The sequence below is a fragment of the Lissotriton helveticus genome, chromosome 4_1, assembly GCF_964261635.1.
Source record: "Lissotriton helveticus chromosome 4_1, aLisHel1.1, whole genome shotgun sequence".
In the NCBI taxonomy this organism is placed as follows: domain Eukaryota; kingdom Metazoa; phylum Chordata; class Amphibia; order Caudata; family Salamandridae; genus Lissotriton; species Lissotriton helveticus.
Window position 1 is genome coordinate 498,052,095 of NC_136063.1, and position 27,792 is coordinate 498,079,886.

The 27,792-nt window shown below is 43.4% G+C and overlaps 1 protein-coding gene across 1 annotated transcript in view; it reads right to left on the reverse strand.

Annotated features, from left to right (window-relative positions):
• RALYL (RALY RNA binding protein like) overlaps positions 1–27,792 on the reverse strand; it is a 1,751,515-nt gene that overhangs the window by 653,061 nt on the left and 1,070,662 nt on the right. The window contains exon 5 of the mRNA XM_078687094.1: positions 22,150–22,425. Within this exon, the coding sequence (XP_078543220.1) occupies positions 22,150–22,425 (276 nt within the window). The remainder of the gene's footprint in view (positions 1–22,149; positions 22,426–27,792) is intronic.

Sequence of the window (27,792 nt, forward strand, 5' to 3'; positions counted from 1 at the left end):
ATGTAAATCATGGAGAAACCAAATGCAAATACATTTTAGACACAGAGCACATGCACTTTAGCACTGGTCTGCAGGGGTAAAGTGCCCAGGGTTCTAAAATCAGCAAAAATGAAGTTCAGCACACAGTCAAAAACAGGAGGTCAGAAGCAAAAAAAAGGGGGAAACCACGCCAAAAGATGCCAGCTCTAACACAAATCATTCAGCAACACTCTCTCCAGGTCAAGTACCGCCCCACCTCGCCATTGTCAATACCTCCTTTACTTAAGGATTCTTTTTAGAAGCTCTCATGACAGCCAGATCTTCTCACTTTTTTTTATTTTTTATTCCTTTTATTAAACAGTAGAGAAACGACATTTCTGATCACAATTGGAAGGGATAATGCAAATTTCAAATATACATACCTAGGTATTGCAGTTGTAGGATATAATGCCTTGAATAATAGTGTAACATCAGTTATGGCGTATTAGGATCTTCAAGAGAGGGGACAGTTGGTGGTACACAAATATTACCACAATATGCATTCCATTTGCTCCATATAGAAAACCATTTATTTGGGCATCTGCGTGCAACATAAACAGTTTTTCTCTAGTCATACACCAATCCATATCGGCCTTCCAAGCCTCCACTTTGGGCGCCACCCGCACCCCATAGCTGAGCTAGATTGCTTTTGGCCACCATCAAGCCCAGTGTGTCCCATATTTTGTCTTTACTATTTAGGTTGGTGGGTTCCCAGACATTCAAAAGACATCTTTTGGCTTCAAGTCCTAGATCTTCTCACTTTTAAAGAAACAGATGACCTTGCCAACTACCAGCCCATCACTCATTTACTGCTCATCAGCAAGATCATCAAAAAAGCAGTCTATGCTCAACTCCAAGTTTACATAAATGCTAACCATCTCCTGCTTGACTGGCTTCAGACCACACTGCATCACGAAGGCCTCTGTCTTACACATCATCGGTGATGCTCTCCTGACCACAGACTAAGATGATGGCTGGACTTGTCAGATCCCTACAACATAATTGACTGTCTCACCCTCAACCAAAACCTGGAGTCTTGAATGGGAGTTCTTGTAACATCATTTGCTTGCTCACTTCCTACCTTTTCAAACAACACTAATTTGTTCACATGAGCACCTTCAAATCCTAAAAGATCCCTATTCCTTGCAGAGTCCTTGTCATCTTTAAACTCTAGATGGAGCCCCTAGGGTTATACTTACAGATGGCAGCATCAACATTCACAAATATGCCAATGATACAGAACTGTATTTGAAAGTCTCCTCTGCTACAGACATCAAATGCCTCCAACTCTGCCTGCACCTCATCCTGATTTGAAAGTTAAGCACCCCTCTGAAGCTCAACAATACCAAGATGTAAGTCTAGTTAACTCCCAAGAACAACAAACAAGATATAATACAAGCCTGCCTCACTGACATGAACCTTGATGACTTCGTATCCCAACTTTCACCAAATGTCAAGTCATTTTGATTCACCCTGGACACCAATGTCACCCTTGAGGAACACAATGTCAAAAAACAAAGATGGCCTGATACCAGCTTTCTCTCCTAAGGTAAGTGGAACTGTTTCTGCAAGAAATCAACCTCAACACTTCTGTTCAAGCTCTCGTACTCTTGTCTGGATAGTGGTAACATACTGCTCCATGGCGTCCCAGACTCCACATATGCCCCTCCTTAAGGGCATTCCTACATGCTGCAACATGTGTCATCCCGGACTTAAAGAAATATGATCACAACACCCCTATCCTGATCAAACTTGACTAGCTCCTGTTGCTTGGAGTATTATCACTAGGAACCTTTTGTATCTTAGGTTGCTATGCTGTAGAAATAAGCTAGAATGGGACTATATAACAGGGAGTACAAACCTGACAATATATTGGCAAGATCCTCTCAGCCAGTGCTAAAGAGCTAATTTTTAGAGACTGAAATGACCTTTTAGTGCAGTGATGTGGGAATGAGGCTTTTCCTAAGGAAAGAGTCTGAACCACACCTCCTTGTACACTAGCCAGACCTTCTACCAAGCTTGGGATACTCCAGACTGTGTTTAAAAGGCAGCCCTAGGATTGGCACATAGCAAGCTCGGGCACATAATGCTCAAATGATCTGCACACTCAAACTGACATGTTAAAGCAATCTGCCAAATACCCAGAGCACTACAAAATGTTTCTTTCTACACCCATCAGATTGCATACTATGTCAGAAAGCCTCCTCCCACTGCATTATTCAAACCATGCATGAAGAAAATTATTCTTGAATTACCACTCAAGACCTCTCATTTCTTTCCTGAAAGTGAACATCTCCCATCTCCTTACCTTCCATTTTCTGCATGCCTCTTTTTATGAGTATCGACGTCTCTCAGTCATATGCCTATGTTCCTTAATCTCTATTATTGTATTTCTGCAAATGGCTCACACCTCACTTCATAAATCACAATATCTCCTTCTTTAGTACCCTATCACTGCAACCTGACAATACCTATCTATTCACCTACCATTTGCATGAATCGACATACAACCGCACAACCCTATGATCACACCTAACTATAAAATTCATCTATCACAAAGAAACTGGAGTAAGTGTATGAAAAGTACCCCCCCCCCCCGGGTTTCGGAGTAGTGTGCTACTCGCAGTAAAGTGATTCAACACTTTGTCGGGGATAGTAAACACGATATAAATGCAATTAGAATATAATTAAAAAACATCAGTAACATTACACTTTAGTTCCCTGAATCCAGCCATCTCTCCTATCATTGACTGTCTGCTTGTCTTAGACAGCATAGGGTACTTTACTGCCTTTTAGCTACGTTCACACTGTACAAATATCACTTACATATATTTAAAATAAAAAATAAAATTCACTCCGTATAACTTATAAGTGACTACATTCAAAGGTGATTATTTAAAACATATTTTAACAAGAACAATGAGACAACTATTTTAAAACACCATGAAAAATATCTTGGACTACAAAATGTTGACAGGCTCATAATACCTTAAATGTATTGCACAAACACATGGAAAAGGGGAAACGGTGCTTTCAGGGACTCGTTTATTTAATGTGCTTATAGCAGCAGGAACGAAAGCTATTTTCACACAGTCAGTCTTCTGAAGAGGAAAGTGACTGTTTCCAAAGCCGTCTTCTCCTGCAGCATGTCTCTCTGTGTAGGCCCATTATCTGAGCTTGATGAACAGTCACTTTGTAAATAAGAACTCTTCAAAACTTATAGACACCGCTTGGGGGATGGAAGGAAGGAGTAGCGTTATGTGGGTTGATTATGTAATGAGGCTTGTCTCGGGTACTAGTTATGAATCTCTAGGTAAACAGTGACCAACAAGTAGCCAATCAAAATACAGTATTTTGGTAGCATATAGTGGTATGATTTACAATTATGCCTAGGTATTCTGGAGCACAGGAACACTGCTGTTTGTATATTTATTCATTAATGAGCATTCCTGCCGGCTCATTTCATTTCACAACATGGTGAAAGTACTTTAAGTGGTTTATGCGTGCGGCAGTGTAAGGCTGGAGTACACCCTGAAAGTCTCAGCACTGCCTACAAGCAATCATGAGGGATTCAAGGAGTCTCGTCGTCTACAGCACAAAACCTGTACAGAAAGAACAATAATACAATTAAAGAGGCCAATGCTGTATCAAAGTGATAGTTCCAAAGCCATCTTTAAATGTGGTCCACACATGTTGACTTTTTTTTCACAGGAACAACCAGGTTTGCAGTCCTTGGGGGGTGAAGGGGGGTGTTCCCACGAAAATTGCGTTTTATATATACAGAGGTTGTTTTATCAACAAGTGTACTTGCATATGTGGGTGGTTGTGTGGACTAGACAGGTAGGTGAGGGCACGGATTGGTCGAGTCAATGGATAGAAGCTTGCACAGAATGATGGATAGATATGCTGATAAGCAGCTAAATATGTGAATGCATACCTAGATAGATGGAGACAACAGGAGATAAGTAGGTTGACCTAAAGAGTTAGTCCTCAGATATCATTTTACTCTGTCCTAATACCACCACACAAGAGCAGTGCTTGCTACTATATAAGCCGTGTTCAGATTTTTTCTGCTCCTTTTCTATAAAGAAATTCATTACTAACACCAGCACAGCAAAAAAACAAACCCAAAAATGGCATGAGAAAAATGACTTTCTAAGGTAAAGCAAAGAGGTCGGGTAAGGCAGATAGAACTTGGTAAGAGCACCTCTGATAAATACGTTAATTTGGCAAGCATAATGCCTTACTCACAGATGGAAATGCAAAAATGCAAATTCATGGAAAATCCCAGAAAATATTTTGAAAATGTATTATTTTTTTGCTGTTATTGGACAGCTGGTGGTGCTTTCAGGGACTGGCATCCCCAACAGCTGTTAAACGCTGTCATTGTTAGCCCACCTGATGTTGCACATTTGCTAGGGTGGTGTGTATAATCTTCATGGATCAGACCATTTTTAGCGCTTATTTGTTGAGAGCCACATTGTTGATGCCTGATGCATGAACGGATTTTTCAGCTTTAAAATCTGGGATACGCGAAATCACAGGGTTTGCAACCACAAAATCAAGAGTTGCAATCTATTAAAGGTCTAAAAGTATTTGTGACAGACACAGTTCCTTTTGGAACACATTGCAGATCACAAAGAGGAGGAGATTATAAGGTGCACCCCTCCTCTTCCTGATCCAGAATGCCATGCATCAGTGGTTTGCAAAACCACGGAGCAGATACTGACACTGTATCTAGAGTAGTATTGAATTTGCAAGTGGAAGCTCTCTCTGTGGGAAGTACACCAGCATATAGATGTCGACAGTTTTCTCCTCTACCCAGTGCCAACAGTAGTGCCTTTGACAATTTTCAATTCTTTATGCTCCACTTATGTTGTTACTTGGTTCTTGTCCCTAACACACATTTGCTGCCGACGGGTTTCCTGTGGTAAGGACGCAACATCCTTCACCCTCCTCCCTCCCTACCCCCCAATACTTCGCGTTTTCTTCACACCACCCTTCTCTGCAACGCTTTTCTTATCCGAGAAAGGTGGCTTCTTCTCGCGCTTGTGGCGACACGCCAAGATCAGGACCTGGATTCAGGTCCATGGCCCACCTCCTTTTATGTCTCTTTTTTTTGCATTATAGGAGCCTCTCATTTGCACATCATTTTTTTTTGTTTTTTGTGGGCAGACTCCCCGCCCCTACCCCCCCCCTTCAAGCACCACCAGCTCCCCTACCATCTATGCACTTTTTATTTGTAATTCCCCGCCTGTTCCAATCGTGCTATTGCATTTCGCGTTTAAGAGCAGGTGCAGAATCATTCAGCAGAAGCTGCATCCTTTGTACCCTGCAAGGGAACATGTTTTTTTTTAAACAAAAAGCCTCTGTCCCTTTCGGAGACATTGACTGGTTTCAAAAAACATATTTAAAAAGGCAGTTTCTGAAAAAGATAATACAGTTGGCTGTGGCAGAGGAAGAAAGTATTAATCCTGAAAGCAAGCTAAGGCCTTATACCTATGAAATTAGCTGCCTGGAAGCATAATTATATATAAGTAGATTAGAAAGTAATGTTTCATCATCAGAACCTGTGTAAAATAATGTTAAAAAAGCATGTCTGCTATCTTCATTAATAGTGACTTTGGCCGCTGTCAACTGTGAGGGTCTGTCGGTAAAGCTGCTATGAGTGCGTTATGCCCCTGATGTTGTTCCCCACATGTGAGCATTTAGGTATTTTGTTTTAAAACATGTCCTTTTAAGGGACAGCAGCTGCTTTACAAAAAAAGTGGTCATGTGCAAGGAATGCAATTTTCCACATCTCAATCTCACCTTTGATTAGCTCCATCTTACATGTATTACCTCCATCTCACAGGCAAACATACATATAAAGCACGTCATATGTTTTTTTGACTTTCAGGTGTCTTGTATTTTTACATGGTGAGATACGACCTGGAGCATGCTGCTCCCCCCATTCAGCATTGGGTATACCCATAATTCACAGGCTGAGATTCATTGCTACAGTGTAAAGGCCAAAGTTTAGTTTAATTTCACAGTATAACAAAATAGACACGAGGAAACACGTTTTACTGCGTTTTACTGCTTCACTTACTTTACAAAGAGAAACTACTCTCCCAATAATCACTATGCCTCTTCAATGGGCTTTTACCTTGTGCACAAATTTACCCTCCTGCATCCTGGTGTTAGTTAAATACCTTTTGCTAAAACAAACATGAACAAATGCCACAGTGTGGGGGGGGGGATCTGGGCTCATTCAAGGTCTAGCCTCTCCTGAGCCATGGACCCTCCACACACTCACCAATGGTGATATATAACATATTACACTCTGCACATTCGCTTACATACTATATGTATGTGTATGTCTAGTGGAATAGGACTTTAGAAACCATGGGACAATAAAAAAAACACGTTGGGATTGTGTGATCACTTGGCTACTTGCTTAAGGGAAAAACTGAGAAAATCGTTGTGGATCTATTTATAAACACATGTATGTTTTAGTTATAAATCATTTTATAGATCGTGCTTAGCAGTGAAATCGTAACCAATCAACTGATTATGAGCATAAATGAGTAACTGTTTTGCACTAATGTTGCTGTTTATCTAATACAAGAACTTTAACAAGCCTGATCTTGCCTTTCAGCATATTCACATTTCTCATATTAACAAAAATGTACGTTCTTTTTTTATTATTACATATAGCACGCAGCCTCTTTGCTCCGCATTTTGAATGTCGTTTGCTTCATTCTTAGCTAGACAGGGAAATGGTCACACGAAGGTGCTCTATTTGACTGCACTGGTGGACAATTTCTGCAACATTTTCCACTCTTATCCTTTTTTTTTTAGAAACTATTCTATTGGGTTTTGTACTTTGTATTGTTTCTACTTTGTTATGGTTCTGTGTCATATTACTTGTAGAGTTCCGCCACGTCCATATTGCGCTGGCTGCATTCCAGAATGTATTTGTTTGAACTGTTCTTTGCTTACCATTGCCAGTTGGTTGTCCCGGCTAGGAGAATGTGGTCCCTTTCCGCTGCTGGGGACACTTTCTTCAATTTAATCGGTTGCTCATCCTGGTGGCCCAGTCTTCCTTATTTCACTTTCTTATAATGTTTACTCTAGCGTTTAATGTGTAAACAAATAAGTGCTAGGGTTCTCTCGCAAGGAGGCCACTGCAGCTTGTACCACACATTGCCCCTGCCATGCTGCCAATGACAATGCCAACACAACTACTAACCATCACACTCCTACAAGTTTGAGGATTCAGACTATTTCAGGCCCCCAAAGCTATAAGAAAGGCTTGAGCAGCAGGCAATAGTAATTTTAATGTTAATAATCAGCCGTTGTTGTGTTCACGTCTACATCTGCCAGACTGCACCACCATGTGGCCGACTGTCACAACTGCCGGTGCTGACAAGTGCGGTGCAGAGCACTGGTATACTTGTGACCTTCCTCTACTTACTGAAGGCGGCTAAGATACATCGTTTCTGGGCTCGCCTCTTTCACTGCACTCTGCCTGATTGCCTTATATTCCAGGACCACCCTGCCTGTTGCACTGAATGCTCGCAATGCTCGGTGCTTCCCTATATGCCTAACAGTGTCTACAAAAGTGCACACTGGTCAACGGACACACCATCCTTGTGTCCACGCTTCTGTCGCAATCTTCTGTTATAACGTAGCAGTAGGACGTGGACTAACGCATGGTTCAGGCTGCAGAGTACCAACTGCATTTGCTTGCAACCCTTGCTCGTAGGCGACGGCAGATAAAATAGTCAGCAGTTGTCCAGCATCGAAGAGAGAATGACCAGGGAGCGGGGTTGGGGGGGTTGGTGACACCTCAGCTATACTGAGCAAGGTAGTATTATTACACTGTCGGTACACATAATATCTCTATTGACATTAGAAGTCTAGCTCCAACGATAAGGAGTCAGTTTGCATAATTTAATCCCCTGCCCTTCCTCCCACTTAAGGTTACCAGATGACTCCAAGTCATTATGGACACCTTTTTCCAGTCCTGCTTTTCCTTTAACAGGTTTTTTTGTTTAATAGTGTACTGCATTAGGTTATTGAAAGAAAATCACGGACTGGAGCACTGACTCCTTGGTGACTTGTTTAATCAGTAAACAATGCAGACAACAATCACTATGGCATATGGGACAATTGTAACCAACCGTAGCCTACGCTACACTACAGTTCTTTCAGTAACCCATCATCAGAATGGCCTCCCCCCTAGTTATTTATGGAATGGCGTCCAGAAAAGTAGAAATCCCTGGTTCATGAGAGGGAAAACAGAAGCCAAGGCCTCATGTCTATGAAATAAGATACCCAAAGGTAATTTTATCAAGTAATGTCTGACTACCCAAACTCGTTCAAACTGTATTAAAATGTATCTCTGCCATTTTCATTGAAAGAGTCCTTTTAAACAGAAAGGGTCTGTCAGTTATGTTTTAATGTAACTATTGGTAGCATAAGGTATATGATTAACCATTTAGAGACTAGGTAGATATATAATACCCTGTCTTAGATACTATCTATTAAAAACAGTTTCTATCTAAATGAATAATCACATCATTTAGCTACGACTGGCGTAAAGCAAACATAGCAGACAGGAGCAATACCGGTGCAGAATATAAAGATGTTCTAAGGATCATAAACTCCTATGACAGAAGTCTTGTCACAAAGTGCAATAGTCTAGCTTTCTGAGTGTTTAAATAATCATCTCATACTGGGCAAAAAACAACCACTTATTTATTAAACCGAGTTAGGCCACCTACCAGTGTATTTCTTTACTGTTCGCTTCTAGTCCAAAGACTTTTACTGACAATACATGAGAACTCAGAAAAGTTTGTAAAATGTCAGAGTCCCACGAGGTAAGTTTTACAAAGACTTAGAGACCATCCTATTTATTTATTTATTTATGAATTTATAACGCGCTAGAATCGACTCTAGTAGAGTATCTCTGCGCACAGAAAGAAAAATAGAGAACAGAAAGAAGCAGTAGCAACAAGTTGGTATTTAACCATTTGGATGCTAATGACAAGGGTAACTCGTCATGGAGTGCCCATTCATTTCAATGGAAATTACATGGCAACGATGGAATAGGCCTTAGCATCCAAGTTTCATTGGTCATCCAAGGCGCACAAACTATATCTGGAATAAGAATGTTTTAAGCTTTTTCCTGAACTTTGAGTGTTCTGGGCATTGCCTGAGATCTAGGGGGAGTCTATTCCACCAGGTGGGTCCGACAACCGACAAAGCATTACCACCTTGTCTGACCTTCCTTGCCGTCGGAACTCTCAATAAAAGTTGACTGCTGGACCTCAGGGCCCGGGTAGGATTGTATGGGATGAATTTGTTGTTCCAATAAGGAGGGCCACCTCCATGTAGGCTCTTGTGGATCAAGCAGCATATCTTAAAATTGATCCTATTACGGACTGAGAGCCAATGTAATTTGTTTAAAAGGGGTTTAGATGGGGTTCTAGGTGGGGCATTCAATACTAGCCTCGCTGCAGTATTTTGTACCACCTGGAGTTTTGCAAGCACACCTTCATTAGCTGATAGCAGCAGACCGTTGCAATAATCAAGGCGGCCCAATATCAATGCCTGCACCAAGGTTTTTCTAGTAGAGCCAGGTAATATTGGGAAAACTTTCCGTAGAAGTCCAATAACATGAAAACATTGGCCAACCACCCTGTTTCCATGCTGTTTAAAGGAGAGTGCTCGATCCAGGCGTACCCCTAGGTTTTTTACAACCAGTTTAGGCTCAGGCATTAGGCCAAGCTCACCTGGCCACCAGTCTGGTGTCCACAGGGTTCTGGCCTCCCCAAAAAGCAAGATTTCGGTCTTATTAACATTGCATTGGAGATAGTTCCGCACCATCCATGTAGCCACAGCTTTCATGCCTTCGGAAAAGGCCATCCTCACTTTGTCGGTGAGATTCTTAAAAGGAAACAAGAGCTGGGTATCATCCGCGTAGGAGACGGGGATGAACCCAACTTCTCTCAGAATTCCGGCCAGGGGTGCCACATAGATATTAAAAAGAGTAGGGCTCAAACAAGAGCCCTGTGGCACCCCCTTGGTGATCTTGGTCTCAGCCGACCTAAATGGGCCCATGCTAACAGCTTGGGAGCGGTTGGACATGAAACTTTTTAACCAAGCTAAGGCTGTGCTCTCAATACCGATCGTGGTCAAGCGTTTGATTAAGATATTGTGAGATATCGTGTCGAACGCTACCGACAAATCTAATAGCACCATGATAACGGAGTATCCCCTATCCTGGTACATAAGGAGGTCGTCGGTGACCGACAATAAGGCAGACTCAGTGCCATGTTTTGGTCTAAAGCCACATTGGGAACAGTCTCGCCTATCAGTCTGTTCAATGTAGTTGGATACACTTTTGTTAACATGTTTCTCTATAAGTTTCCCCATGAAGGGAAGTAGAAATATGGGCCTAAGGTTAGACATGTCAGTCCAGGGAGTGGAAGAGTCTTTCCTAATAGGCCTCACCAGTGCTTTCTTCCATTCACCAGGGACCTGACCTTCCTTTAATGAAAGATTTACCAGGCTTTGAATGTGTGGGTTCAGGGTGTTCCCTACTACTGGCATAATCCTAGCCGGGATGATATCTAAAGGACTACCACTCTTAATCTGGCCTAGATAGCATTCTACCTCTACCAAAGAGATGGAGGGGAAAGTGTCCAGAGTCATTTGTCCTGGTCTTTTTCCTTCATCCAGGAGTGGGGCCATTACTTCTGTGGAGGACAAGTTTACTCTGGTAATGTCATTGTGTATCCTATTTACCTTGTTAGTGAAAAAATGAGCAACTTCATTACACAGTTGTTGGGACGCTACTTCAGGGGTTTCACAAGCAGCCGGTTTCACAAATGATTGGAGGGTTTGATATAGAATTCTGGGGGCATTCCCTGCGGCTGAGAGTAGAGATTCAATATGCATTTTTCGGGCGCATCGAATTTCTTTGTGGTAAGTAGTGAGAGCTGCCCAGTAATGGGTCTTATCTGTATCACAATGGGTCATTCTCCACCGCTTCTCCAACTTTCTAGCTGCTTGTTTAAGTGTTCTTGAAATGTAAATGTAAATGTACAGGAATTTATATAGCGCAAATCACCGAGCGGTTTCTAAGCGCTTGCTTAGGGAACCCGTCCTGGTATTCCCCTGTGAGATAACCCCGGCAGGGTATCCGCAAGGTGAAAGCCAGGCATCCCGCCGCGAGGGGCTGTTGTGGAGATTAAGCAAGCTATTGCCCAGAGTCGCAGAGTGTGAACCCGTGAATCGAGTAGGCACCAGAGCAAGAATTGTCGAGTCCATGGACATTTTAGGACTCAAGACCCCACCGAGCCGGGAATTGAACCCTGGTCCCGGGCTGACCTCTGCTTCCAGGTCTGCCTCCTCTAACCAGTGAGCCACACTTCTCCACTATTCTTAAATGCTCCGAAAACCATACTTCCTGTTTCCGAGCTTGGCGGGGTTTAAATGTTTTCATGGGGGCAATACTGTCAACGGCTTTAAGCACAGCTTGGTTAAAGTTAGCTAAAACCATATCCACATCCTCAGAGGAATTGATGGAGGGCTCAACAAACTGTTCCTGAAAAACTTCAGGGGTTACCTTATGCCATTGCCTGCGTCTACTCGGCAGGGCTTGCGCCTGAGCGGGAACTTTGCAAAAATGGGAAATATGGAATTCCATAACAAAGTGGTCTGTCCAGCTTACTTGTTTTGGAGGAACACATGTCATAGTGTTAGCTTTATTTGTAAAGATAAGGTCCAAAGTATGTCCTGCCTGGTGGGTAGGACCTGAATTCATTTGAGTGAGTCCAAACATGGAAAGATCAGTCAATAGGGAGTGTGCATCTCCACATTACTTCAAGTCGCTGTGAACGTTAAAATCTCCAAGGAGTATGAATTCACTCTCAATATCAATGTGTCTAGCTAAAATCTCCAACAATGAGATATTAAAACTGGCAAAATGTCCTGGAGGGCGATAGACTAATGCCCCTTTATAGCTAATTTTATTTGAAATAGCGACTTTAAACACCAACATCTCTAGTTCAGGAGTACTATTTTCTTCTAAAATGGTGATCGAGAGATTGTGTTTATATACAATCGCTATACCTCCCCCAATTTTAGTTGGACGATCTAACCTGGCTATTCTGTACCCCTCAGGGTTCCCTAAGGTGATTGCCGGGACCGAATGAGGTTTTAGCCATGTTTCAGTTAGATAGCAGAGTTCAGGTTGCGTAGAGGAAATTAGGTCCCATACTTCGCTATAATGCTTAGATAAGGACCTAATGTTACACAGAAGATTTCTGCTTATCAACGAACATTGTGGAGCTCCCTTTAAGACAGGGCCATCGAACAGATTACGTTTCGGACTATCAAGTTGGGTTTGAAATCGGCACGTTCGACAGGAGAAAGGACCCTCTGGCGATAATCCTCCTCCTCCTAAACAGGCCAGATGAGAAGGCGTCCCTAGTCTTATGAGATCATGGGATGAGTATCTTATCCTTACATTAGCATGGTCAGCCAAGAGGGCCGATGTAGGCGGCATGGCCCCTGGCCCCGTCCAGTCGCGGACGGGCGCAGACGGGCTTCTCTCTGGCTTGTCTCAGGCGCTGTATCAGGTGCGCCCGCGCGCGACCGCTGAGCGCTCCTAGTGACGAGAGGGCTAAATAGCCCGTCCGTGTGTCAGCTAGAGCGCTAACCGCTCCAGTGACCGGAAACACCTGGCTCTCCCTGCCCCGCCCTCCGCTCAACGGTACTAACTACCGAGTCGGACCGGGGCGGGCAGGATGGAACGTCGAGCACAGGTTTCCTGGGTGAGTATCAGCGCCCCTTACGTTTCCAAAGCACTATGATAGTGTCCAGAAATAAAGAATGTTAAAAACACAGCGCAAGTATGCGAGATAGGAAATGCACGTAATCTGCAGTTCACATTTAAAAGCTAGCATATATTTTGTAAAATTATTTCAATCTATTCAGAAGCTGGGAACAAGGGATCAAAGCAGCAAACACCCAATTCGTGCCCAATGACTGTTGCATAAGCGAAGCGGGTCAGGGAGACACTGCCACTGCCCCTCCTTACCGCAACACGCCGCCGCTCCTCGCTGCCTAAATAGCCCGTCCGTGTGTCAGCTAGAGCGCTAACCGCTCCAGTGACCGGAAACACCTGGCTCTCCCTGCCCCGCCCTCCGCTCAACGGTACTAACTACCGAGTCGGACCGGGGCGGGCAGGATGGAACGTCGAGCACAGGTTTCCTGGGAGAGTATCAGCGCCCCTTACGTTTCCAAAGCACAATGATAGTGTCCAGAAATAAAGAATGTTAAAAACACAGCGCAAGTATGCGAGATAAGAAATGCACGTAACCTGCAGTTCACATTTAAAAGCTAGCATATATTTTGTAAAATTATTTCAATCTATTCAGAAGCTGGGAACAAGGGATCAAAGCAGCAAGCACCCAATTTGTGCCCAATGACTGTTGCATAAGCGAAGCGGGTCAGGGAGACACTGCCACTGCCCCTCCTTACCGCCTAGGCCAATTCATGGGTACATGACACCAGATAGAGTCCCATTCAAAGATTCTGTGTGTGGACCCCAAAGACTTTCCACAGCAAACATTTATCCATTGGGATGGAGTTGAATGGGGGCTTGGCCCCACTTGGCAGAGGCCACTAGAGTCGAAAGGGCCTCTTAGGATCACCCGGCAGGCAGGCACCATCACACACTGCCCCTGCCCCCTCTTTAAAGTGCTGCTGGTCTCTCTGCATTGAAAGGTGGATCATCAGTTCTCAACTACCAGTCGACATTTCAGTGCTGCCCTGTCTCAAGTTCAGGCAATAGAAAGCGGCGTTTAGAAAAGTGACAACTGGGGGGAAACCGGACGTATAACGAAGCTTCCTCCATTTAAAAAAGGTATACATACATGTTAAAGAAAAGTATCAAATGCAAAATGTAGTTTAAATTAACATGAAATATAATATTTTTTGTTCATCTTTACTTTTTGGATTCAACATAGGTTTTGATGCAAAACCTGTTATATGACAATCGTTGTTTTAGAAACTAGAGTTCCAAGGAATAGTGTTAGTATCTGTACTTTTATCACAAAATTCACTGGGATGAGAGACACGCGTTGGCTTGAAGTGGCAGGCCGGCCACCCCTCCTGATGGCTGGAGCCACCAGTTATCTATCCTTTGAAATACAATACAGACAGGTCTCGTGCCAGGAATCAGAGAACTCTGCCATCTTGGAACTGCCAGTAAGTTCACTGTGGGGGTAAAAATTTAGAGTGTGACTTCTGTTACCCAAACAGTTATGAATACTTGGACAAACAAGTGCCCCTATAAATATATCGTGTTAAGGAAAGTGTACACGGTAAAAAAAAGAAAAAAAAGAACGTGTACATAGTTTTTCCATTCTGAAAAGCTTAATTGAGTGCAAACATACAGTATATTGTTATTGTCTGTTTATTCTTACCTGCATGTTCAGATTTCAGACAATATTTTTTTTGGGGGGGGGGTGACTTCCCCCAATGAAGAATTTTGAGGTGACCTTTGAACACAATCTATCCATATGCTTGATCCTTTAAAAAACAAATCTGAAATGAAAGTGTCATCTTTTGGATCGCATCAATCACCGTTGATCATTGATGGCAGATATCGTGATAATGAGCATCCCAAGGTGACCCAGTTAGTGCAAAAGGTCGAGCGACTCTTGAAGAACATGGGCTGACTCCACTGTCAGCTGCTACTTTATTAATCTAGGCCTAGGGCACGCCTAGCCATATGCTAACAGGTTTTACATCATATAGGCATCCAGAGAATTTCAAAAAAAGAAAACACAAAACAAAACCCAGATTTTTTTTCTTGCTCTCCTGCCATGAAAAACTCCCCACACTTTGGAGAAACAAACAGGTCTGGTGAGTAAAAGGAAGGAATAACCAGTTCGTGCAGGTTTTAGGATTGCCAAAGCTAACAGTAAATTTACAAAAAAAGCTACGATTCTTCCCAGCATAAACAGGCCTTGTAATTTTACATGACTGGACAAGAAGATAGGAGGCATTCTGAAGCCTGTCAGTGTGCATCTTTCATGAGCAGAATTTACATTTTCCTCGGAAGTCAGTGCTTTTGGTAAACCGTTCTTGGCAGTTTCCCCATCATATCATCTGTTTCTCCAGGCACGAGCACTCTGCATTTTTCCTTGACAGCTGAAGTTCAAGCCATGATATGAATGCATCGAGGATGCTAATAACAGTCTCGGTTGCCTTAACGTGACATCTCAATAATGACAAGCTCCTACTGTAAACACAGCGGCTCATTTTCACAGCTGAACGTCAAGAAAAGGAAAATACCAACAGAAGGAAAGAAATAATTGCTTTTCATGTTTAGACCCGATTTTTTGCATCTGCTCTCCCTTTAGCGCTGCAGCAGAGGGCTGTGTTTTTTTTTTGTAATTAGGGTTTGCACAATATAACGCAAGGTAGTTTTGAGTTGGCAGTTTAATTTCAGGAAATTGCCAGGTCTCATTTGAACTTGGAGCTGATCCGGGGGCAAGGTCCTAGACTTCATCTACCGGCTGATGGAGTCCATTTTGTATCGGGTTACTTCAAAAATGAAAAGCGTGCCTTCAATTTCAAGTAGAACACACTGATAGCAGCTGTATACAACAGCATCGTTTTTAATACTCGTGCTGTTATTGTTCGATGCCACACTTTAATATGCACTAATTGAGCCAGTCTCCTGCTTTTGAAGCAATGGCGTTTAATGACTACATATGCCTCTCACAGGACGCTGCGTGGCATTAAAAGTTATGTGCAGCTGGTGCGGAGAGGGCCTGTACTCTTTAATTGACTGCTGCTGCTGATTGTTCTAATGCCGAATGCTAAAAAAGGTGCTAATTACATATATTTATTACACACGAAATAAAGAGGCTTTTATGTCATGGCTCCCATCAGAACTCTGGTCTTTTCCTCCGCCTCCCCTTGGTACTCGGTCATTGCCTAGACTTTTTTTTCTCCCAAAATAATGTTCCGTTTCTCACTTGAAGCTTGGTAGGGATGTCTAAACCGCAATACATAGGGGCCGGGTGCTGAAATGGCGTTTTATCATTAGGAGGGCACCTGGGTATATGGGTGCCCCAACTTTCCCTGCCTGTAGTGTTACGCCACACATACCAACAACTAGACCAGGAATGAATAACCAAAATTACAATCTGGTATTCATGATAGTGGCACTCAGTGACAGCCATACATAACAACAGAAAAAAGCACAGTTTTAGTAAACACTAAGATAGTGATAGGGTGATGTGGAACCTGAGCCTTGCGGCTTGGATAAGGGGGTCAAGGATGGTGTAAATGAGTTTGGCCATGGGTTATTCCCTCAACCCGAACCATACCTCTTACACAGGTTGTTTTTCACAGTGATTATAATTAAAGACTCCCCTGCCATGTAGGTGGCCATGATGGTGTGTATGCATGCCACAGGTGATTGCCTGAGATCAGGAATCTTGAAAGCCAGAATTGTGTCTACCCTTCACCGGAATGGGATGGTGCGCCCTCCTGCAGATTACCACATACCTTCAGTGTGAGTATGACTGCACATTCTACAAACAAAAAACCTTTACATTTCTGTGGGTAGGGATAGGAAGCCTCAAAGGAAGAGGCCGGGCAGCATTCCTCCTTTTTGGGGTACACTGGCCTTATCCCAGCAACAAATTAAGGAGATGACAAAGAGAAGGAGGGAAATGGGCTTGTTTCTCTCCAGCCTCTTCATTTTCTTTGCTGGCTAGTTAGAGTTGAGTGGGGGGTCAATGCCCTCGCTCCCCTTTCACATTTACAGTGCCTCCACGTTGTCACTTTGAGCTGTTGCTGGTGCTAGATGGCGATAACAAAGACTTCCTTAACCATTGGCGACCACCATGTGGTTATGTGGATAGATTAACCAACATTTATTTATATTTATTTATTTCCAGGTTTGTATGGCGCTATGAATCGATTCCCGAAGGAATATCTCCGCGCCTTTGGCACAACCAAAGAACAGAAAAGACTCGTCAACATTTTAATAAACTAGGCAGGAGATCAGTCAGTTAGGGATTTGAAGAGGAATGTTTTCAGCTTTTTCCTAAAAGGGAAATGTTCCCTACATACTCTGATTTCCTTAGGGAGTAGGTTCCACAGCTTTGGACCTGCTACCGATAGGGCTCTTTCCCCCTTTCTTGCCTTCATGGCCCTAGGAACACATAATAGTTCCTGATCTCCCGATCTCAGGAGTCTGGACGGCACATAGGGGATAAATTTCTCAGTGAGGTAACCGGGACCAGTTCCAGTTAGGCATTTGTGGATGACGCAGCAGATCTTAAACATCACCCTCTGCCTAACTGGAAGCCAGTGCAGTTTGGCCAACAGTGGTTTTGAGGGAGTGCGGGGCGGGACATTCAGTACCAGTCGTGCAGCCGTATTTTGCACAACCTGCAATCTAGCAAAGATGCCCTCATTGGCAGCTAGCATTAACCCGTTGCAGTAGTCCAGCCTGCTTAAAACTAAGGACTGGACCAACGTTCTCCTGGTGGTATCTGGTAGCAGGGGGAATACTCTCCTGAGAAGCCCTATGACATGGAAGCATGAGCCCACCACTTGGTTAGTTTGTTGTGTATAGGTGAGCTCATGGTCCAGTTTGACTCCCAGGTCTTTTACCACGGTTTTGGGCACAGGGACCGGGCCAAGGTCTTGAGGCCACCAGTCCGGGGTCCACAACCGTTTTGCCTCTCCGAAAAGCATAACCTCCGTTTTGGAGACGTTGCACTGCAAATAGTTGGCTGCCATCCAGCGAGACACCTCCTTCATCCCTTGGGCGAAGGAGGCCCGCACCTCAGGAGTCATAGTTTTAAAAGGGAAGAGGAGTTGGGTATCATCCGCGTATGAAACCGGAATGAACCCGTGGGATCTCATGATGTTCGCTAGGGGGGCCACATAGATGTTAAATAACGTGGGGCTCAAACAAGAGCCCTGTGGCACCCCCTTTGAGATCACCACCTCCTCTGATTGATATGGTCCCAGGATGACTCTCTGGGTGCGTTCGCTGAAAAAACTCCTGAGCCAGGCCAGGGCCTTGCCTTCCAGACCGATGTCAACTAGTCTGGAGGTCATGATGTCATGTGACACAGTGTCAAACGCCGCTGACAAGTCCAGAAGCACCAGAACAGCGGAATGAAGCCTTTCTTCACAACACATCTCCTGACTGCACAGACAAATCTGGATTTAATCAAAACCAAGAACGTAGTATCATTCTCCTTGTTTTTAGAGAAACACTTAAAACCTGGCTTTTTACAAACGTGATCTAACCAACGCAATGATCTCCCCATCCGGCTTGACTCCTTGTTTAGGGCTTCTCCCAGCGCCAGGACACCTTTTTGGTAACAGTTGTGCTTTACAAATAGCTATAACATAACATAACATACTATCATCCTTTCTTTTAACTCATACTGAAAGAATTCCTGGTTGATCTCTTGCATCTAGTGTTAACTTTTCAATGAGATTTATTGATTGTATTGTGACAGCTGTTGGGGGTGGTGTAAATTATCCACTCAGCTGTTTAAGATGTCTTATGAAATGGTGGGCAGTGATGCTGGTTTTTATATGCACCTCACGGTAGGTACTTGGTTCATTAATGTGTCTTCTTGGGTTGATCAAAGGGAAGAAATGCTGGTGCAAGCACACTCAGATGTTGTGATCTCATGACTGGTTGGTTTTAGGCCACAGAAGTTTACCCCATTAAGACATAGTTGTCTGCTGTTCTTTGCTTTTAGAGTCACGCTTTTCTTTATTCTTCCAGCATTTTGACTCTTGCTTCAGAGTGAGTGCAAGAGGACGAAGCCTGAACCTCGTACATTTTACATGGCAATTGCCTTATGCAATGTTACAAAGTCTTGATGAAACTTTACTGTATTACAACTCTTCAAAAACCTATGAAAGTGTTGCATTTATCGATAAAACATTTTGTAGTAATTGGATATTTGCTATTTTCTTGCTCTTCTTGATGTTTTCAACTATTTGAGTTCTATCGAATTCATGATACACAAGATTTGTTTATTATATTTCAGTACAACAAAAGCAATGTCCATTGAACATAGAGAGCACAGAAACCACATCCATCAACCCATCATTGCACTAACTAGGCTCACCTTTACTGCAATGGTCACCTTTACTGCCGGGCTCACCTTTACTGTCGGGCTCACCTTTACTGCCGAGCTCACTTTTAGTGCTGGGCTTACCTTTAGTGCCGGGCTCACCTGTACTGCCGGGCTCACCTGTACTGCTGGGCTCACCTGTACTGCCAAGCTCAACTTTACGGCCGAGCTCACCGTTACAGCCAAGCTCACCTTTAGTGTTGGGCTCACCTTTACTGCCGGGCTCACTTTTACTGCCGGGCTCACCTTTACTACCCAGTTCACCTTTACTGCCAGGCTCACTTGCACTTCCAGGCTCACTTGCACTGCCAGGCTCACTTGTACTGCCCAGCTCACTTCTACTGCCCAGCTCACCTTTACTACCGGGCTCACCTTTACTGCCATGTTCACCTTTCCTGCCAGGCTCATCTTTACTGCCAGGCTCACCTTTGGTGCCAGGCTCACCTTTACTGCCGGGCTCACCTTTACTGCCAGGCTCACCTTTACTGCCAGGCTCACCCTTACTGCCAGGCTCACCCTTACTGCCAGGCTCACCTTTACTGCTGGGCTCACCTTTATTCCCGGACTCACCTATACAGCCAGGCTCACCTTCACAGCCAGGCTCAGTTTTACTGCTGAGCTCACTTTTACTGCCATGCTCACCCTAACTGCCAAGTTCACCTTAACTGCCAAGCTCACCTTCAATACAGGGGTCACCTTTGCTGCCGAGCTCACCATTAAAGCCACACTCACCTCACCTTTACTGCTAGGGTCATCTCTCATGAATGAATTGTAGTTCTTGTCAAACCCATATGTTTCATTAAAAAATAATATTTGCTACAAACAACAAATGAAAACCAAGGCTGCCTTCAGTAATCCATTTAGAGTACTTAGAGCAATTTAAACCGGACAGTACCAGCCACTGATCCCTAGTGACACATGTGCCTTTACTGCTATGAACAGGTGTAATTCGATGATGCAGAATAAAAAGGCAAGCACTTGCAGAAGAGACTCATTCATCTCCGATGGCATGTTGTTCAATGTAGTCATAAACCAGACTGTGCCAGTTCCAGGGTTAATGTCTATGCATATTGAACGCTCTAATTCCTTCCTTACAATACCCACTTGATACTGGGCACGTTTTGACTGCATTTTCATAACAATATACTGTTTTATATGACCTATATCAGTATTTTACAAATTACCGCATGCCCATATTCTGTCAGCAACAATATTTACACCACCAGCAAACTCAAAACCTAGCACCAGCTCCACGTCTAAACACACTGTCTATCAAGTACATGCTATCATCTCAGTTTGTATTATCCGCACTGCCTGTGAGATAACAGTATTTAATCTGTCCAACCGTGAGGAGAGGAGAGGCGTAGTAAAGGTACCAAGGGCTTGCAGACAAGCGTGGGGAAACAAGCATTTGCAATGCAATAGGTCTCACATTTACAAGAGTTTAAGCTATTGTCATTTACAATGGCAATAGCTCAAACTCTTTAAAATGTGAGACCTATTTCACTTCAAAGAAGCAGCCGCCATTGTCCGGGGCTGCTTGAAATTGAATGCAGGCATGGCGAGGAAAGCACATTTGAGCCTGCAGTAGGAAAAACACAATCAAGAAAAGAGTGCTTACAAACTAAATAGGACATACACTGTTGCATCCAAAGTAAAAGGGCCAGACGCCATGGGAGGTTACAAATGCAGACAAGGCAGTAATAAGGAGGGACTAACAACCCAATAATGACTCGCATGCCAGCGCTTACGAAGGACAATGACACAAGCCAACGAAAAATATGGGCGAAGAGTGGGCAGGTCTTCTCTTCCATACTCCCCTACAACAAGCCTCGCAGAGCAGCGCAGGCGCGCTGACTTAGGCTCTACCTAAAAAACCATGACCTCTGGTGAAATAGCATTATTTATTTTTTCCAGTCGTGACACTCAAAGCAGCAGTATTTTTAACATTGAGAGAGGAGAGGAGAACAGTGGCCTAGCAAGGATACCAGGGACTTATGTGCAAACAGGGGGAAAAAACACCTGACTGGTGAGATCGCATCATTTACTATTTTCAACCATGACACTCAAACCAGCATCCTATTCAGTATAAGGAGAGGAGAGAAGAGGAGAGGAGAGGAAAGGAGAGGAAAGGAAAGGAAAGGAGAGCAATGGTGTAGCAAGGGTACCATGGGCATGCATGCAAGCAAGGGAAAAACCTCCTGACCCCTGGTGAGATAGTAGAATACAACAATAATGAGGTTTCACTGTGCTCCAGTGCCACTGGTCCTAGGGCACCATACACCATTGCTAGCTAGGCCCAATGAGGAGCGAGAAAGCGTGTGCATATGCGTGTGTGTGCGCGTGTAAGCGAATGTGTCTGTTTTCTCTGTACGCCAGCAAAGAGCAAACAACTATCGCCTGTCAACAAAAGCAACTAATAGCTCAATCACTGTAAGAATAGACAGGCCTCACTCGAAGTGATGGCATGGCTGTCAATTTCAGGTGTTAGCAATAGGGAAGGGCGCTCCCTATTCTGCAGCCTAATACACCGCGCGCTCCTGGACCAGCAGAGAGGCAGGAATCCAGAGGGAACTCATCATAGCAGGCAGGCAGAGAAAACACACAGGCCATGAAAGCCAGGTCAATAAACTTTCAACACAGCGAAGATTACTTCTATCTTCAAATCTGAGGGCAGGGTACACAAGGGACCTTCACGCTCTAATTAAATCTTCATGTCTTTGCCCCTGACAGAGCATCTATCAGCAATGTTTATTGTGAGGCCCGTTTCAGAAGGCATTCTTAGATGAACAAATGAATTGTTACTTGTTGCAAAAGGTCAGAGGGAGAACTAGCAATTTTGCCCCAGCCTCTACTGCATTACTACCTCCATACATAAGAGCATACCAGGAAGAAAGCAGTAACAGACAGAGCAACCAAAAAAACAATGTTCTCTTACCAAGCGGTTGTCCAGCGATGATCCTAGCATTTTCTCCTCCCACGGCTGCCCTTGCGTGTCTTTCACTGATGTACTGCACAAATGCATAACCTTTGTGCACCGAACAGCCCACGATTTTTCCATATTTCGCAAAAATTGCCTCAATGTCGGATTTCTTGACGATGGCTGTATTGAGGTTTCCAATGAAGACTCTGGAGTTGATGGACCTGGGGTCGTTCTTGTTGGTGACATTGCTAGTCTGTGTTTTGCCAGTCATAGTGGTCTCTGTTGGTTTTGCTAGAAACAAATCACAGAAATCCGTGGTTACTATTATACAGAACACAGGAAAATCATAAAGGTGCACATTTCTTAACATTCACAATGAGTGCATTATAAATATCATGGTCAAATTGTTTCTATAAGCATCATTAACACAGGTGTTTGTTGTTTAACACAGAAAACCTATCAAGACGCACAATCACCATGGTCAAGAATCATAAGAGTAACAGCCTGGTAAGAAGCGATTCTCTCCAGTATCCCCTTCTCACCCCCTTGCTTATTTGAGAATAGCAATTTTTTAAAGTGTCGGGGACCAAGGATTTTCCTAGGAGATTCACTGATCTGCTGCTGGGGTCTCTGAATAGCAAAGTGGCCTATCTTGATTCCACCTCAATTCTCTCTATTGCACCACTCTATACTTCCTATCACTTTGTTTCACCCTTGTAGTTTCTTTTTTCACCCCTACTCTCTCACTTAGCCACTGTTTTCGACCTTTCTTATCCTCTTTCTTCCTCCCATTTCCTGTCTTTCTTTTTCGGGTCCAAGTCTGATGATGAAAAACAAGTCTGGCCCCAAGAAATGAGGTCTGGTGCACAAATGAAGCACTGCTCACTCCACCATCCACACGGTGGCATGAGATTTATGTGTGTGCTCTTTCAAAAGTGTTCTTGGATCCTAAACTGCGCTTCTCTCTTGAATCTCACCCTGCCGATGCAGACTATTGGATGGCTGTCAAGTCTTCGTCCATAATTCATTTTCGGACAGCACAAGTTGCACAGACTGAAGCCCTTTGGTCTCTGTTCTTCGGACTATTGCTGAGCACGTCTTCCTAAATTAGTTTTGGAAGCCAATTGGTATTGCTTCGTAGCCCGTATTGGTTTTCTGTTGCATGATGGCCTTACTTTCCCTATTCGGATGATGCATACTTTCTGGTAGATGCCGAGGCCCCATTAGAAGAGCTGCACAACCTCCTAAATGTCACAGAAGGCAGGACCCTGTGAGTGGACTTTATCTCCAGCCGCGTTCTGTGCAGGTAACAGCGGTGGGGATTTCAAGGGACGATGCGGAGGGAAAATTAAATAAATAATGAATTTTACATCGGCATTTCCCATCAAAATCCCCCCCCCCCCCCACGAGGCCCCACCGCTGTTACCTGCACGGACCGCAGCTGATTATCTCTCAACATTCGGCTACTTGCCCCTCACACTTCGGCCACTTTGGGGACCCAGATTCCGGTTCCAGGGTCTAGACCTGATAGCAGTGTCTACAGTCCTTTCCACAGGGCCAAATGGTACTCCGGACCCCTTCTTCCTTAAAGAAACTGGGATTTCCTAATTTAAAAAAGTATTACTCTGCACAGAAGGACACCTTTGTGACCATTGTATGTTTCTGCAAAAATTCTCAGGCCCACTCGCCTTGATACCAGATACCGGGCGCTCTTGTCCTGATGATAACCTTTCATTAAACTTGGTCAAAACGCCATCGACAACATACCGATATAGTCTCCTAGCACATTGATAAAATAATCAAAAAAGGAGTCATATGTCTTTTTAATTGGGATGCACCTTGTTTTTATGCGTTTTCTCCCCACTGCACTTTCCTTCACTATAAGCATGAGCACTGGATTTTCTAAAATAGTAAAGTTCTTTAAATATCGCAAATATGCAATGAATAAATTCATTGCAAAAATAAACCTGCCTATATTGTACACCTTTACAGTATAAATTATGATATACTCTCGGTCTTTTACTGCGAGAAGTCCCTCTGTGTGTATTACAACGATTTAAATCCTAGTGAACCATTTTTTCTTATAATATAATTCTCTCTTGAATCTAGGCACTTGAACCTAAAACATATTATACCTACTTTAGGAAATTACCCAGAAAGATGAAGACAACTCAAATGGAGAAAGACCCACCAGGTGAATGGCAGTAAAGTCGGTCCGAGTGGAGCACCAGGACGCATACAATCACAATCAAAAACACAACGAATCATAAGTTAATAATATCAGAGGAAAACTTTAAATGAATGTTCCCAATCAGAATGTTCAATCCTTGCATTTTAAAAATGCATGTCGAGAGAAGCAGCACAGGGAGTAATTGGAAAAATAAATAAAAAGTGTTAAAAACTGGGTCACCAAGAACAGAGATGTGGCTGAATTTAAGCTGGATTCTATGAAACTCTTATGCCTCACATCAACTAAATATCTTATGATAAAAATAATGTTGAGCTGCCATTCTATAAACCCAAAAGAAAGACATGAGGAAATGGAAAAATTATAAAAACGTTGTGAACATTGAAATGAAAGAACGACAACAGGTTACTGATATCTTAGCAAAGCAAGGCATACTCACACCCCAGCCACAGAGAGGCGAGAACCTGAATGTTATAATCCAGGCTTATCATGTAGTGATGAAGCTTGACTTATAGATGGCAAGGAACTCAAGCACGAGAGTGAAATATATATATATATTTTAATTAACGCACAGCAAAAGGAGCGATGAGAACAAAGTAACAAAGTATGATCATAATACCGATATCCCCATAAACTAAAACAAGTATAGACAAAGCCAATATTTGTCAGCTCTAAAAGGCCAAGCTATTTATTGACTGCGCTATCTCAGTCATACACATTTAGAAGGTCCCCTGGCTACCTAAATGACACCGCCCACCAGGAGTGTACATTTATCCGGTCTTGAGGTCCACCATGAAGGTGTGGGACAAAGTACAGGAGAAGTGTGGGCTTTTGACCGCCATGTCACCCCTGACCCCCTTTATTGGCAATCCTGACTACACCCCGCTAGTAAAGGGCATGAATACCTGAAATGGCAAGAGGTCAACTGCAAACGAAAAAGGGACCTTTTCGATGACCAGGGCGTTATGGACTTCCCCCAATTAGTGTCGGGATTTGGGATCCCCAGAGGCGCATATTGGCAATATATGGCGGTGCGCCACTGGGTCACCCAACCCCAAGTACTTCCCCACGCAAGCCGCCCCCTCACCAAATTTGAACTCTGGTTCATCATTCGTAAATCAGACAAACGCCTACTGTCCGACAATTACACCTTTCTGAATAAAGTTAAAACTAACAATAAATCTCCATCACAGCGAAGGTGGGAATCAGAATTGGAACAGGATTTTTCCCCGAAGGAATGGTGTAACATTATTCATAGGGCCAGAGCTTCCTCCTGTAGCACTGCAAGCAAGGAAATGTTTTTAAAGATTGCGCCTTATTGGTATTATACCCCAGCCCGCATTGCAAGATGGAAACCAAGAGGGGATGATTTCTGTTGGTGCAGAAATGGACAGTCAGGCACACTAACACACATTCTCTGGCAGTGCCCTAAGATACAGACCTTTAGGGACTCCATCCTACCAGACATTGACAGCATCTACCACACCGATATCCCTAGATTCCCCAGCTATATTCTATTGGGATTCCCTAATCCTCTTACCTATCCCCTCAGGCCTTGCAGTGGGAGAGCGATTACTTTAGCACTAGGTGCGGCTAAGCAAGTATTACTATCCAGGTGGGGTACAGAGGACATCCCAACTAAATTAGACTGGCTACATAAAGTCTGGGAAGTGGTGGGTATGAAGAAGATCACAGCGGGGCTATCCCGAACATTACCCAGATTTCACAAAACATGGAGGTCCACTATTGCCTATCTATCATCTGAGTTTGTAGAACTCACATGCCCACGATACTTGCAGGTTCTTAGGTTGAAGAAAAGGAACACACGCACACAGAGAGCAGCCCCCCCAATAGCTACAACCTCACATACCTGGGACACAGAGAGTACTCAAACCTCTGACTATCTCCCTCTCTAGCTCTTCGACTCTTTCTCTCAATCCTCTACGGCATAGCCATATCTTCTATCGTTCCCCACCGGCCTATGGTTGTATGTGATAGTTTTGTTTAATTTTACTAACCACAACTCAGGAAAACGATTTAACCCATAAAAGGCCAAGCTATTGGCTTTGCCAAAGCTTTCTACCATTTTTTTTCTCCAGAGTTATATATAGCGCAAACTTGACCAGAAGGTATAAGGTATCTGAGAACTTTACATGAGCACGAGTTACATTGCACAAGGATACATTCATTTTTGTTAGGCACAGGGAGATAAGTGATTTGCCCAGAATCACAGGATGTCAAGAGTCATTGCTGAGACTCGAAGGAGGTTCCCCAGATTTGGAGATTGACTGCCCTTGCCCGTTAGGCCACATCCTCTCTAATCCTGTGGATGCGTCAAGATTTCTTGAATATAGAAATGAAAGAAAGCCATTTCAAGAAAGTTGTTAATGTACACAAGAGAATATGGAGCAAATGGATGACCCCGAAGCCTACTCCAAGTACGTTATGTAATAGAAACAATAATTCTGCCAAAGGTCTGTAGCTAAAAAAAAAACTAAAAAGGAGAACGGAAATGACAACTAAAAATATAAACTGAGCTAATATATACATTTTATAAAATGCAACAGTAGTTCACCAATTGAATAAAATAATTGTTACCTATAATTGATTCGAATCTATACACTCAAAATCGCAAATTAAATGTAAATAATTATTAAGCAGATGATAGAGCAGGCAGATCAGAAATCGCTCTCAAGATATGAGAAAACTCATGTACACTGGTGTGATGCAAACATTTTTTTAAGATCAAAGTAAGAGCCCAAGAACAAAACAAAAAACACAGTTTCTCCATCTGAACACCAGAACTATCAAAAGAATAATTATATAACGGGAAAATGTAGCAATAATAATTGAGTGACAAATGGGCAAAGTTCTGATTTCTGCAGTAGATGCCTGAGCACACGAAGTTATTTTGCTGTGATTGAAACTTGCAATCTGTAGATTATGTGCAAGTCTTTCCTGTAGGTGCCTTAATCCCTGAGCTATTTTACTGGGATTGAAACCTGGGTCTTCCATGCTACCAAGGGGTTCTCTATCCGGCAGGCAACCCGCTTGGGTCGCACAAGCCTTACCTCTAACAGACCTGTGGTGGTCTGCCAGCTATATCTAGACATTTCTGCTCTACAGATGGTGTAATTTTGCTAAAAGTGCTTTCCATTTTATGACCAGCTAACTGATATTTGTTTGTTTTTCAAAGATAAACCCCAAAAGAGCTGATGTTTTCGGAAAACAAAATAATCAATGTTACTGACTAGCTAGGAGCCTTCTTCCAGCATGTGGAGCGCATAATTTTTTCCTGCTGAAGACGATTTAGTCTTTGATGGTGATCCTTGGAACCAAAAACATTATTGAAAGCCCAACCTGAAATAGGGAGGGCGTACGGATGCCATGGAGCCAGCTGGTCAGCAGTGGCTAGTCTTTCTGTTCTTTCTGGAAGCTGTTTTCAACTGTGAGCAGGCTGAGGCTGAGGC